The sequence below is a fragment of the Papio anubis genome, chromosome 12, assembly GCF_008728515.1.
Source record: "Papio anubis isolate 15944 chromosome 12, Panubis1.0, whole genome shotgun sequence".
NCBI lineage: Eukaryota > Metazoa > Chordata > Mammalia > Primates > Cercopithecidae > Papio > Papio anubis.
The window spans coordinates 67,975,435-67,988,262 of record NC_044987.1 but is presented as its reverse complement, the minus strand read 5'-3'; the positions used below and the strand labels follow the sequence as shown (position 1 = coordinate 67,988,262).

At 46.3% G+C, this 12,828-nt stretch overlaps 1 protein-coding gene across 11 annotated transcripts in view; it reads left to right on the top strand.

Annotated features, from left to right (window-relative positions):
• TRIM66 (tripartite motif containing 66) overlaps positions 1-12,351 on the top strand; it is a 65,932-nt gene extending 53,581 nt beyond the window's left edge. For 8 of the 11 annotated variants that reach the window (XM_031653316.1, XM_031653317.1, XM_031653312.1 and 5 more), the window contains 10 exons: positions 4,825-5,340; positions 5,502-5,694; positions 7,161-7,221; positions 8,121-8,295; positions 8,620-8,909; positions 9,368-9,494; positions 10,042-10,116; positions 10,532-10,684; positions 11,107-11,325; positions 12,072-12,351. In XM_031653316.1, coding sequence (XP_031509176.1) covers positions 4,825-5,340; positions 5,502-5,694; positions 7,161-7,221; positions 8,121-8,295; positions 8,620-8,909; positions 9,368-9,494; positions 10,042-10,116; positions 10,532-10,684; positions 11,107-11,325; positions 12,072-12,131 — 1,869 coding nt within the window. In that variant the 3' untranslated portion in view covers positions 12,132-12,351. Of the gene's footprint in view, positions 1-4,824; positions 5,341-5,501; positions 5,695-7,160; positions 7,222-8,120; positions 8,296-8,619; positions 8,910-9,367; positions 9,495-10,041; positions 10,117-10,531; positions 10,685-11,106; positions 11,354-12,071 lie in introns of all 11 variants that reach the window. The other 3 variants (XM_031653314.1, XM_031653313.1, XM_031653320.1) reach the window with 3 other exon arrangements.
• The last annotated feature ends 477 nt before the right edge of the window (positions 12,352-12,828 follow it).

Genomic DNA, 12,828 nt, shown 5'->3' with positions numbered 1-12,828 from the left:
GTACCTTTTGTTTTAATATTTTACAACCCTTTACTCTAGAGAGCTGATGTAGTATAAAAATAACGAACACATAGCATATATAGGTTTTGGAAATGCCATTATTTCTGTATAGCCTGTAAAAATGGGGTTGGGCTGGCTTTCTCACAGCACTTTCTCTGAGTCCCTTCCTCCGTGGAAGTTTTCCAGGTTCTTGTTACTACTACCAGAGCTTCACCCCATCTCCTGATAGCATTGGCCTCCTTGAGATAGGCTGTGGTTGTGAGAAGGAAAGAAATCAGTCAAGTATGCAATATCTTGGGATGTATTGCTGACCTCGTATTGTCTTCTGGGTATTACAGGACCAGGTTCATCAGGTTCACCTCAAAATAAACTGCCATGGAGTTTCTGCAATTTTTCCACAGTTCAGTCTGCATGTCTTCTTCTCCCCTATCATTATGTTAACTCACATATGCAATAGGTCATTAGGACAGGAGAGCTGATTTCCCACGAATATGATCTCTACCCCTAATCTGGGAAGTTTTGTCCTTGGGGATTTTATCTTGTGCATATCTTGTGAGATATGGCACCTGACCATTATTATTTGGGTGGTCTCGTGTGGATTTTAGTGCTCTTAATGCTTGGCAACAAGGATCTCACTAAGAAGAGACATCTATATAATTCTCAATATCCAGCATGGGTAGATTAAATGAACGCCACAATCGCACTAAACATACATGTCAAATAGGGGAAAGGGGAAAGAATCCAGAGCAAAGGATTAGGCTGTCATATATTGCAAAATGGAATGAAATAGTCACTGGGTATTCTTGTTCATAGATAAGGAAATATAGAATATTAGAAAACTATGGTAGTGCATAACCAGGACAACAAGGAGACGTTAAGGAATGCAGGCCTGGGCATGTTTGAGATAGTCATTGATTTTTGGCCTTGGTCCCTTAAGCTGGGCTTCATTCCTAGTTTGCCCAATTTGGTTTAAATATTCTTTCCACCTTGCTTCTCTTCAACCTTTCTTATCTTGGCACTTAGACTGTGGAGGAAATTGAAGGTTTTTAAAAACTTGAACACTATTAAACTACTAAGGAAAATATAAAGAGCATACTTTGGAGAGATAAAAGATATTTAACTCATCTGTGTTTAAAATTAAGAATAGAAAATATAAGCCTTACTAAAGCAGTTAAATAATAAGGGAAAGAGGTAGGGAAAGAAGAGAAAGAGATGATAAAAGAAAGCAGGACAGAAAGAGAGAGAAGGAGCTCATGAGAGAGAGGGGGAGAGAGGAGAAGAGAGGGAAGGAAAAGAAATAGAATAGAATATGACAGATAGTGAAGGGGAGTAAGCCCAGAGACGTATAGAGGGAGACAAGTCAAAATTAAGTTGTAGCTTTGGTACCGAAGATCTGGATTCTTTTTATTTATTTATTATTGTTGTTATTATTATTATTATTGAGACAGGGTCTTGCTCTGTTGCCCAGGCTGGAGTGTAGTGGCACAATCTTGGCTCGCTGCAGCCTCAACCTCCTGGGTTCAAGCAATCCTCCCACCTTAGCCTCCAGAGAATCTGGGATCACAGGCCCATGCCAGCATGCCTGTCTAATTTTTCTATCATTTGTGGAGATGGGGTTTCACCATATTGCCTATGCTGGTTTTGAACTCTTGGGCTCAAGCAATCTGCCTGCCTTGGCCTCCCAAAGTGCTGGGATTGCAGGTGTGAGCCACGATGCCCGACCAAGGTCTGGATTCTAAATCTATAAAAAATCTACATCAAATCTATTTAATAATAGAATATTGAAAGGATCCTCTGAGATCAGGAATGAGACTAGGATGGCTACTATCACTGCTTCTATTCAATATTGTACTGGAGGTCTTAGCTAGTGGAGTGAGGCAAGAAAAACAAATGTAAAGAAAAAAGAAAATAGATTTACCATTCAGGATGGGCGTGGTGATTCATGCTTGTAATCCCAGCACTTTGGGAAGCTAAGGTGGGAAGATGGCTTGAGCCTAGGAGTTCAAGACCAGCCTGGGCAACATAGCAAGACCCTGTCTCTACAAAAACAAAAAATAAAAGTTAGCTGGGTGTGGTGTTATGCGCCTGTAGTCCTAGCTACTCCGGAGCCTGAGGTGGGAGGATTGCGTACTTGAGCTTGGGAGGTCAAGGCTGCAGTGAACTGTGGTTGTGCCAGTGCACTCCAGCCTGGGTGACACAGCAAGACTCTGCCTGGAAATACAAAACAAAAACTTACTATTCATGGATGGGCATGATTTGTGTGCACAGAAGATCCAAAACAAAATCCCAGAATGACTTTAGCAAGGTCTATACAAAGTCAATATTCAAAAATTAATTGTATTTCTATATACAATACACAAACAATAAAGAGAAATGGAAATCTATAAAATTATGTTTTACAATAATATGAAAAAACTTAAGATGCCCTTCTGAGCCTCATCTTTGTCAAGTGTAAAATTAGGTCTGCAGCAACAATAATAACAATAAAAATAATAGCAGCAGCAGTAAAAACAACGGGTTTATTGAGCATCTACAGTATGCCAGATATTGTTCTAAATGTTCACATGGATTGTTTCTTTTAACCTTTAATGGTTATTGTGAGGATTAAATAAAGTAATATATGTAAAACATTTAGCAAATTGCCTTGCATATAATAAATTCTTCATAAGCTTTAGCTGTATAAAAATAATCATTATTTTAGAGAGACTCATTGACTAAGTTGTCAGTAGACCTAAGCTGCTGTTCATTTGGCTAAAGATTTGTAGAATAAACAGTCCTGTATTAGTGTTGTTTTGAAATTTTAAATAGCTCATTAATTCATTTATTCATCCAGACACTGCTCTTGGGTCTAGAAATACAGTGAGTAAGCAGAATAGATAAAAATCCATACCCTAATGGAGTTTCCACTTTAGTAGGGGAAACAGACATTAATCAAATGATATCACAGATTGTGGTATGAGGCTGAAAGTATAAGCACAAGGCATATGAGAGCATAAAAGCAGGAACCTGGTCTGGACTAGAGAATGAAAGAAGGCTTTCTGGCAAAAAATGTCAGTTGAGCTGAGTTCTGAAGGATAAGTGGAACAGGGCAGGGCTAAGAGAATCCTCTATGCAGAGAAAGCAGTTCCTCTGAAGCGGGTGAGGATAGTGGGTGGAGGGAGAGCTTGGTATGTTTCAGGAACTGGAAAAAATGAGTGACGAGTTCAGAGAATGAGGAGAGGGTTATTGAATGAGCTATGGCTACAAAGGAGGACAGAGGGACAGGTCATCAGGGCCTCGGGAGTCTTGTTAAGAATTTTTGCAGTTATTCTAAGAAGAATGGAGTGCACTGCGGGGTTTTATGAAAAGAAATGATGTGATTGGATCCGTGTTTTGAAAATATTTCTCCATTGAAGAGGCTACTACTGTTGTCTAGGGAGATGTGAAAGTAGGTTAGGCTAGGGCACCATCAGCAGAGGGAAGAATTAGTGGATATATTTGAGAGATGTTTAAGGGGTAGAATTGATGGGGTTTGGTATTAGCTTGGGTGTGGCAGGAGGGGTGCTTCACTGATGCCTCCTTCATAGGATCTGACTTGCAGATCTGGATGACTAGGAGTGGCTTTCACTGACATGAGGACAGTCTTCATGGCAAAACAGCTTTAATAACTATATTGAGACTTGAGAATTTATTTGAAGTATTTATTTGCCTGTGAAAATTTGAATGGGAAAAGAAATGACAGATTCAAGACACTGATTTTGGAAACTTAGATAGATACGCCTAATCCCCATTTTCTCTTTGTTTTTCAAAAGATGTGAAATTGTTATATATTTAGTCTTTTTTTAAAGGGCAAGGATATGAAACTTATACATTCCTGAAGGTTATATTTAGAGCCAGTCTCCCTCGTTTTCCCCAAATCTGTCTCTCCAATCTGAAAAATGGAATGGATTCAGTACAGATATCTATGTCTTCAACTTCTTTTTATAAACCTTTTACATCTCTTCTCCTCAGATGTAAGAAAATAATTTTGGAGTCAGAACATTACTGCCTTATCCAATGATCGTACGGACTGGGTGATATTAAGATTTAGGTGCTTTGAAGTTCTCTGCCTCTGGTTTGGAATATCTTTGGCAGGTATACTAGGGCTAGAAAAGACCTCCAAATATCTTGGTTAAAGCCTACATCGAATGCTAGTAGTGCTTGGAGTTGATCTGAACAAGCCCATAAGAAGGCCCCGGAGTTGACCCAGGTTCCCCAGGACTGATTGGAACTTTCTGAGCCTTGGCATTCTCTCAAAGAAGATCTGAGGCTGATAAGAGTTTGAACCTTCTCAATCCCCTGCTACTTTTGTATAGCAGAAACTATTCTATAGCACTCCTTGACGGAAAGAGAAGCCGCTGGTGGTATAGTCAGAGGGGAATTTGAAATTAGAGGGCAGTCCCACAACCTGACCCTTTGCTTAGGTACAGGACTAGGGTGAGGAATGTGGCTGACTGCGTGTGTGTGTGTGTGTGTGTGTGTGTGTGTGTGTGTGTACATGCCTCAGATCAGGCAATAAGTTCTCTTTCTCACTCTTGCTCACACACACACACACACACACACACACACACACACACACACACAGTCCTCCGCTTGTGCCTCTCTCTGTGTGTCATAGCCTAGCAGCCTCCTTGGTTTCAGGAAGAGGAACAGGGCTTCATTCATTGCCTGAGTTCCTGGCACCTACCAGACTCTGAAGCCAGAGTGGAATTGGAGCATGGGAGCTCCTGTGGGTTGGGTCCCCCTTCTTCCTCCCTCCATTCCCAGATAGCAGCCTGACTCTACCCCTTGTCTCTGTTCCCACAGCACTCTACCTCGGTGAGCATCATGGGCTTTTCCAACACTCTGGAGATGGAGTTGTCATCTACTAGGTTGGAGAGGCCCCTAGAGCCACAGATCCAGAGTGTGAGCAGCCTGACATCTGGCGCCCCCCTGGCAGTACCAAGCCTGCTGAGTGCTTCCCCCAAAACGGTGTCCAGCCTGACAAGTGTTCAAAACCAGGCCATGCCCAGCCTGACAACCAGTCACCTACAGACTGTGCCCAGTCTTGTGCGTAGTACATTCCAGTCCGTGCCCAACCTGATGAGTGACTCTTCTCAGGCTATGGCAAGCCTGGCAAGTGATCACCCTCAGGCTGGGCCCAGCCTAATGTCTGGTCACACCCAAGCTGTGCCAAGTCTGGCAACTTGTCCTCTGCAGAGCATTCCTCCAGTTTCTGACATGCAGCCAGAAACTGGGTCCAGCTCCAGTTCTGGCCGAACTTCAGGGAGCCTGTGCCCCGGAGATGGGGCTGATTCCTCCCTGGGGAATGCTCTGTGTAAGGTAAGTCCTGGGGAAATGCTATTCAAACTTCCTTTGCTCATCAATGGGCAAAAGATTGGCCACTGGGACCCTTATTCTGACCTTAGCTTAACAGTTCTGAGACCACTAATGACAACCATGTCTGAGTTCTTTGATTCTTGTTGATATTTCTCTTTTGAAAGATGGAAAGTGAGGATTCCACTTGCTTCACTGACTCACTGGGGCAAGGTCCCATAGCCCCTGGTCTGGATGCTTCCAAGGACTTGACCATCCCCTCAGAACTGGAGGAGCCAATTAACCTCTCTGTGAAGAAACCACCACTGGCACCAGTGGTCAGCACATCTACAGCTCTGCAGCAGTACCGGAACCCAAAAGGTGAGACTCAAGCAGCCTGCCCTTCGTGTTGGCCACAGAGTTGAGCAGATGGACTCAGCACTTCTAGGTGAGATAGAGGCCAGCAGACAAGCTCTAAGCTGGGGAAACAGTGCATCTCTCTGAGGTTGAATTTACTTCTCTCCTCCAGAACTGTCTTAGTAACACCTGTTCTGCTTCCCTCACCATGGCCATGGCTGATCTAGGCATGGCCAGGACTTATTCTTTTTGTAACACTCCCCATGCCAAGAGTCCTGGGGGTCTGCATTATACCTAGGGGGAAACAGAACTCAGCCCAGGAGGGCTAGCCTTGACAAAATGTTATAGGGAAAAGAGCATGTCTGACTTTGGAGTCCAATAGATGGAAGTTAGGAAACCAGTTCTCTCTCCCTCTGATTCTTGGTAAGATATCTAACCTCCCTCAACTGATTTCTTTCTCTCTAAATGGGGCTAATTGCACCTACTTCATAGGCTGCTGGGACCAATAACCATAGTGAAATCATTTGATAACTTACTCTGAGTAGTAAGGATTTTCCTGGTACCTGACAGTAATGTGGATTTGTGTTGTGCTTCGTAGTGAAGGGAATTTGGACCATTGGAGATTGGTTCTGATTCACTTCTCAGCTACCCATGCCCTTTCTCCAACCAGGCTAGGCTAAGTTTGTTCTTCTGTGGAAGGTGAGGGCTAGTTGGGAAGTCAGGAAGTGACTCCCTGATGATCATTTGGGACTTTTTTCGTTCAATGTATGATGCGTGTTTAATTTGTAATGATTAGTCTGTTTCCTATACGTGTAATAAATGAAAATGAAAGGCATAATTTTTCTCCTCTTTTTTTCACACTGACTGAAAGGCCAACTGAAAAATTATTGGTTCTTATTACACATAATAATGTAACTGCGTTTTATGCAGTTAAACATTTTAGACCCTGCTTGCCCACGTACAGTGCCTAGGACCATGCCTGGTGCTGAATGGATGCTAGTTCCATCCTTTTGCCCCACGACTGCCTCCATAGACTGCCTACTCAGAGGAGAACTCCCTGGGAGCCTCTTTTCCATGGAGTGTGAGCTGGATTCTTAAGCACTGCTGGAATCCCAGCACTTGGCTGACAGGGCATAGGCTGGACAAAAAGACTCCTCAGAGGAGGCAACACTGGTGTACTGAGAACAAGTGATTTCTGAGCTCATCTTGAAGGTGAGAAACTGACCCATCAGTGCCTGACCCAATACTCACCCATAGGCAGCCTCTGAGTGTTACTTGTGTTCATCTTTTTAAAAGAAGATGGCTTCCTCCTCTCAAGAAGGAGATCCATGGCAGACTTGTTACCACTATGAATGACTATAGTGTAGATAACTACTGTATGACAGGTGTGTGGCCAAAGGTATGAATAGCAGATATAAGTGGAAGGTATGCATGACAGGGTTTGTTGCCACAAATGTGTGTCACAGGTATTTATCTGTCTTTTGCCTTAGAGTGTGAGAATTTTGAACAAGGAGCCCTAGAGCTGGATGCAAAGGAGAACAAGAGCATCAGGTAACAGCCTCCTGACTAATCTCCCTCCCATCCATGATTTCACATCCTGAGATGTTGGCACAGGGAGGAAGCATCCTTGATGAATTAACTACAAGTGAAAGAAATTTGCCTGCAACTGTCTTCTTCAACCCCTCAACCTTCAAGTGGATGTCTGGGATGGTTGTGGGAGGATGTCCTGGTTCCTGCACCATGAGGCATGTGCTCTGGGTGCAGTCCTTGCACTTCAGGGAGCTCCTGTCTTTGACCAGGACTACACCAAAGGGCTTCCCAGTGGCTGACAGGGCCTGGCCATGCAGAGCTGGGCCAGGAAAGGGCAGAATGTGGACCTGCAGAGTCCACATTCAGAGTCCAGTTCTGAGAGGATCTGGAGTAGCAATTCAGCTGGGGATTGTATTAGTCAGGGTTCTCTTGAGGCATAGAACTAGTAGGATATATATATAAAACTTTATTAAGTATTAATTTACATGATCACAAGGTCCCACAATAGGCTGTCTGCAAGCTTGAGGAGCAAGGAGACCCAGTCTGAGTCTCAAAACTGAAGAACTTGGAGTCTGATGTTCAAGGGCAGGAGTGTCTAGCACAGGAGAAAGATATAGCCGGGAGGCTAGGCCAGTCTCTCCTTTTCATGTTTTTCTGCCTGCTCTATATTTGTTGGCAGCTGATTAGATGGTGCCCACCCAATTAAGGGTGGGTCTGCTTTCCCCAGCCCACTGACTCAAATGTTAATCTCCTTTGGCAATGCCCTCACAGATACACCCAGGATCAATACTTTGTATCCTTCAATCCAATCAAGTTGACACTCAGTATTAATCATCACAGGGATCATGGATGTTTCTGACTTAGAGGTTGGGAACAGAGGAGGATCCCACCAAGACCCCGGGGTGTCTATCTTGCTGCAGAGCCTTCAACAGCGAGCATAAGATTCCCTATGTGCGACTGGAGCGACTCAAGATCTGTGCTGCCTCCTCAGGAGAGATGCCTGTGTTCAAGCTGAAGCCACAGAAGAATGATCAGGATGGAAGCTTCCTGCTGATCATCGAGTGTGGTACTGAGTCCTCCAGCATGTCCATTAAGGTACCACTTTGCTCTGCCTTGGCCTTAAACCCTGGCCCAGCCTAAGAGCTTATTCTTTCTGTTACTGCCAGAATTCTGACTCTGGGACCTTTCCTGAGTCTCTGATGGAGCTGCAGCTCCGCCAGATGTTGTCCCCTGCTGCAAGGGGCCTGTGAGATGCATATTAGGAGTGAGGTGTCCCAGCATTCATGGGGCTTGCTTGCTTGGGGTCCTGGAATAAGTGGCTCTCATGTAGGCACGCAGGGCCTGCCAGTCCCTCCCTCCCCTCCCTCGAGAGCTTGTTGGTTCTATGCTCTGGCTGCCCAGACTTACTTCTTCCCCAAGGTCAGCCAGGACAGACTGTCTGAGGCCACCCAGGCTCCAGGTCTGGGGGGAAGAAAGGTCACTGTCACTTCTCTGGCTGGGCAGCGGCCATCAGAAGTGGAGGGCACATCTCCTGAAGAACACAGACTCATTCCTCGAACCCCAGGAGCCAAGAAGGGCCCCCCAGCTCCAATAGAGAATGAGGACTTCTGTGCTGTTTGCCTCAATGGCGGAGAGTTGCTGTGCTGTGACCATTGCCCCAAAGTGTTCCACCTATCCTGCCATGTACCAGCCTTGCTCAGCTTCCCAGGGTGAGTCATGCCAGTCCAGGACCATCACCTGGCTAGTAGGGTTACCTTCCAGGGATGATTATTCCAGGCCAGGCCCACAGAGTTCCCAGGATGGGCTTAGTCCCCTCTTCTGGACCTGCTTTTTGCGGGTCTGTGAGTTAATGGGCCTGGGTATCTTCTGCACACAGATAGGTGGATGTTTGACATTTAGTTGACTTCCTTTCCACCTCTTTTCTCACCTTCTTCTTGCATGTGGATTTGTGCCTATACTACTAACCCCAGTCTCCCCTAACCCCTGTTTTTCTAGATTCACTAAACTCTGAGTTACTGAATTTCTTCCAAGCCTGTGGCTAGGAAGCCATTTCTTACATGGAAAGGCCAGGGACTCAGCTTCCCATGCCTGCCATAGGGCAGAGGGAGAGGGAAGGGTGCTCTGGGCAATGTGCTGAGTCCTAACATGGCCTCACCTGCCCCTGCAGGGGAGAGTGGGTGTGTACCTTGTGCCGCAGCCTGACCCAGCCCGAGATGGAGTACGACTGTGAGAATGCCCGCTATAACCAGCCTGGAATGCGGGCATCTCCTGGCCTAAGCATGTATGACCAGAAGGTAGGGAGGAGTCTTTGGAAGCAAGGTTCCCTGCCTTTAGCAGCCCCCTTCTGCCTACAGGGTCTGAGGGCTTTCAGAGGGGATGAGGGGCTTTTCTGGATACCTTTCTTTGTGCTATGCCTGACAACTTGGCCCAGGGGTGTTTGGATGATTTTCCTTCTCCCAGCAGTTTTCCTCTGGCTTGGGAACCTGAATTACACCTTAGTATGGCGGCTGGCACCCTGTGGGACAGAGCCAGGGAGTTATCAGGGTCAGCATCTTTTTTGTTTTGTTTTGTTTTTTTTGTTTTTTGTTTTTTGAGACAGAGTCTCGCTTTGTCGCCTAGGCTGGAGTGCAGTGGTGCGATCTCCACTCACTGCAAGCTCCGCCTCCCAGGTTCACGCCATTCTCCTGCCTCAGCCTCCCATGTAGCTAGGACTACAGGCGCCCGCCACCACGCCCGGCTAATTTTTGTATTTTTAGTGGAGACGGAGAGGGTCAGCATCTTTAGTTCATACTGAGGTGAGACCAGAACAAAGTAACTCTGTTGCCAATTCTGATTTTGCAGAAGTGTGAGAAGCTGGTATTGTCCTTGTGCTGCAATAACCTCAGCCTGCCCTTCCATGAACCTGTCAGCCCCCTGGTAAGGAAGGCCATGCTGTTTCTGCCTGCTATTGTCTTTTCTGCTCAGAGGGCCCAGGCCTTGGGGCAGGAGCATCATAGTTCCCAGGTTGGGCTCAGAGCATGGCCACTGGAAGTAGTGACAATATTAACTTGTGGATAGTCCAGGGGACCATACGAGGTCCTACATGGCCATTCCAGCCTCCCCCAACACAACTGCTACTGTATCAGATCTGACTTGACAGGTGACACATTCCTCCTTTTCCCTTTCTCTTTGTCTTCTTTCTCCATCCTTTTCTTCCTGCTGCTCATCATTCCTCCTCCTCTTCTTTCACTTATATTCCAACTCATTCTCCATTTCTTCTTCCTTCTTATCCACACCTCCATTTCTTCTCTCACCCCCTTTGTCTCCTTCTCCTCATGTCTCCTCCCTCAAGGCCCGGCATTATTACCAGATTATCAAGAGGCCCATGGACCTGTCAATCATCCGGAGGAAGCTGCAAAAGAAGGACCCGGCTCACTATACCACCCCAGAGGAGGTGGTATCAGATGTGCGCCTCATGTTCTGGAACTGTGCTAAGTTCAATTATGTATGTCTTGCCTGTTTTCCCTATCTCATATTTCCCTGCAACCCCAGGACTGTCATGGGTGGGTAGCGGTGGGAGTTAGGTTTGGTCTGGGCTGCCATGAGGACTGGGGAGCAGATTCTGGGGGCCTGCTGTGGTGAGTGTTTAAAAGCTCTCTCCCACACTCAGGTCTTAGCATGGACTCAGGAAAAAGGGGAGGTACTAGTGACTGGCCATCTGTGGATACCTATTGGGGTCAGTTCTGCCTTAAGAGCTGCTACCAAACTAGTTTTCCTGAGTCCTCGGAGAAAAATGTCAAGTTCCAGACACCTCAGGAGACCCCGCCAGGCTTTGTGCTCTGTGTAGCTCTTGGGGGACCTGGAAGAGATGGACTAGTAGAAAAGGGCTAGACCATCAGACCATCACTGCTCTCCTCCCCCCATCAGCCTGACTCTGAGGTTGCAGAGGCTGGCCGCTGCCTGGAAGTGTTCTTTGAGGGCTGGTTGAAGGAGATCTACCCGGAGAAACGGTTTGCTCAGCCAAGGCAGGAGGACTCAGACTCTGAGGAGGTGTCTAGTGAGAGCGGATGTTCCACTCCCCAGGGCTTCCCGTGGCCTCCCTACGTGCAGGAGGGCATCCAACCCAAGAGGCGGCGACGACATATGGTAAAGAGTTACTGCCAGCTGGCAGCAGGTGGGTGGTGATCAGGCAAGCAGAGGGGCACCCAAGCAGCAACCTAAGGCGAAGCTGTTCGGGTGGCGCAAAAAATAATGATGACAATGAACCCCCACTTCCAGCCCCTTAGCCCCTAAGGAAGGCAGGGCAGTGCAGGGCTCATCAATGCCAGTTACTCACAAGACTTGAAATTCAGAAAGGTACCTGTCCCTGCCCAGGGTAACCCAGCATTTAGCAACAGACCTGGGCTGAGAAACCAGTTGTCCTGATTCCCAGTTTGGTGTTAGCTACACTACACTGTGATTGTGATGCCCCTAAGGAGGGAATTACCTGGTCTTAGTGCCTGGTTTCTATTTGGGTTTGAGGGAGAGAGGAAGGGATCTTTCTTAGCCCCTTGGTGTAGCTAAGGAAGGAAAGGTATTGCTTGCAGCAGAGAGAGCTCTTCTGATCTTTGGGCTGGTCCCACCTGTGTAGACCAGAAACGTCCATTCAGTGCTGTTTAATTCCACTGAAATGTTTTGCCTGCCTACTGTGTGCCAGGGTCTGACCAGCCATCCCCAGTTGTTTACCATACTTAGCATACAATGTTTAGTGGCTTCAGTAAGTTTTACTGCTGCATTCCTGGGGTAGAATAAAATACTTTGACTCTGCAGAACTGCAATCTTGACATAGCCTTTTCATGTTAATAAATCCTACATTTGGCTACTTTAATTCCAAATATGTATTTTTCTTTCAGGAGAATGAAAGAGCAAAGAGAATGTCATTTCGCCTGGCCAACAGCATCTCTCAGGTGTGACAGCCAAAAGGAGACTGGGCACTCTGGCAGCTGTTGTCCCATCCTGTTGACCATTCCTCCCCATCTCGCAGTTTATCCTCTTCAGAATGTGGATGGTAGATGAGTCTCATTGAACTGTATAGTGCTCTTCTTTGCCATTTGCATCTACAGCATTTGTTTGGGAGCCATAGTGCATCCACTACAGAGAAGATTTCAGTAATAAACAGGAAAGAGGAGGGTATTTATTATTACCAGAGTAATCAGATGTATAGGCTGCACTTGACAGGACCACACCTGGTTAGGCTTGGGAGGACCTACTTTCCTTAGTGAATTTTTTTTCTGCCTAGGAAAGCAGACCTGTCTCACCTTTTAGTGTCCAGGGCTCAGGAGCCATGTATATATCTGAACTCCTCCTGGGCTCAGAATTGGGTAAAAGAAGGGAGAGAGGTTTAGACATATGGTAGGACTGTGATCCCTGGCCCAGCACAGCCAAAGACTATCACTGTTTGCCTTTGCTTGTCCTGTCTGGACAGAGGCACCTGCCATGTGCACACTAGTGGAGGCTTCTAGAGGCCGTAGGTCTCAATTTGTGCCTATTTGGGTTCTAACGGTTTTCAGGGTATTTGTTTTGCATACTCACTTTCCTGATGTTGACTTAGGTGGCTGCTGTGAAAATGCTGTGGATGGTATGACATTCTTGATTGAGCTGGGTCGCTCT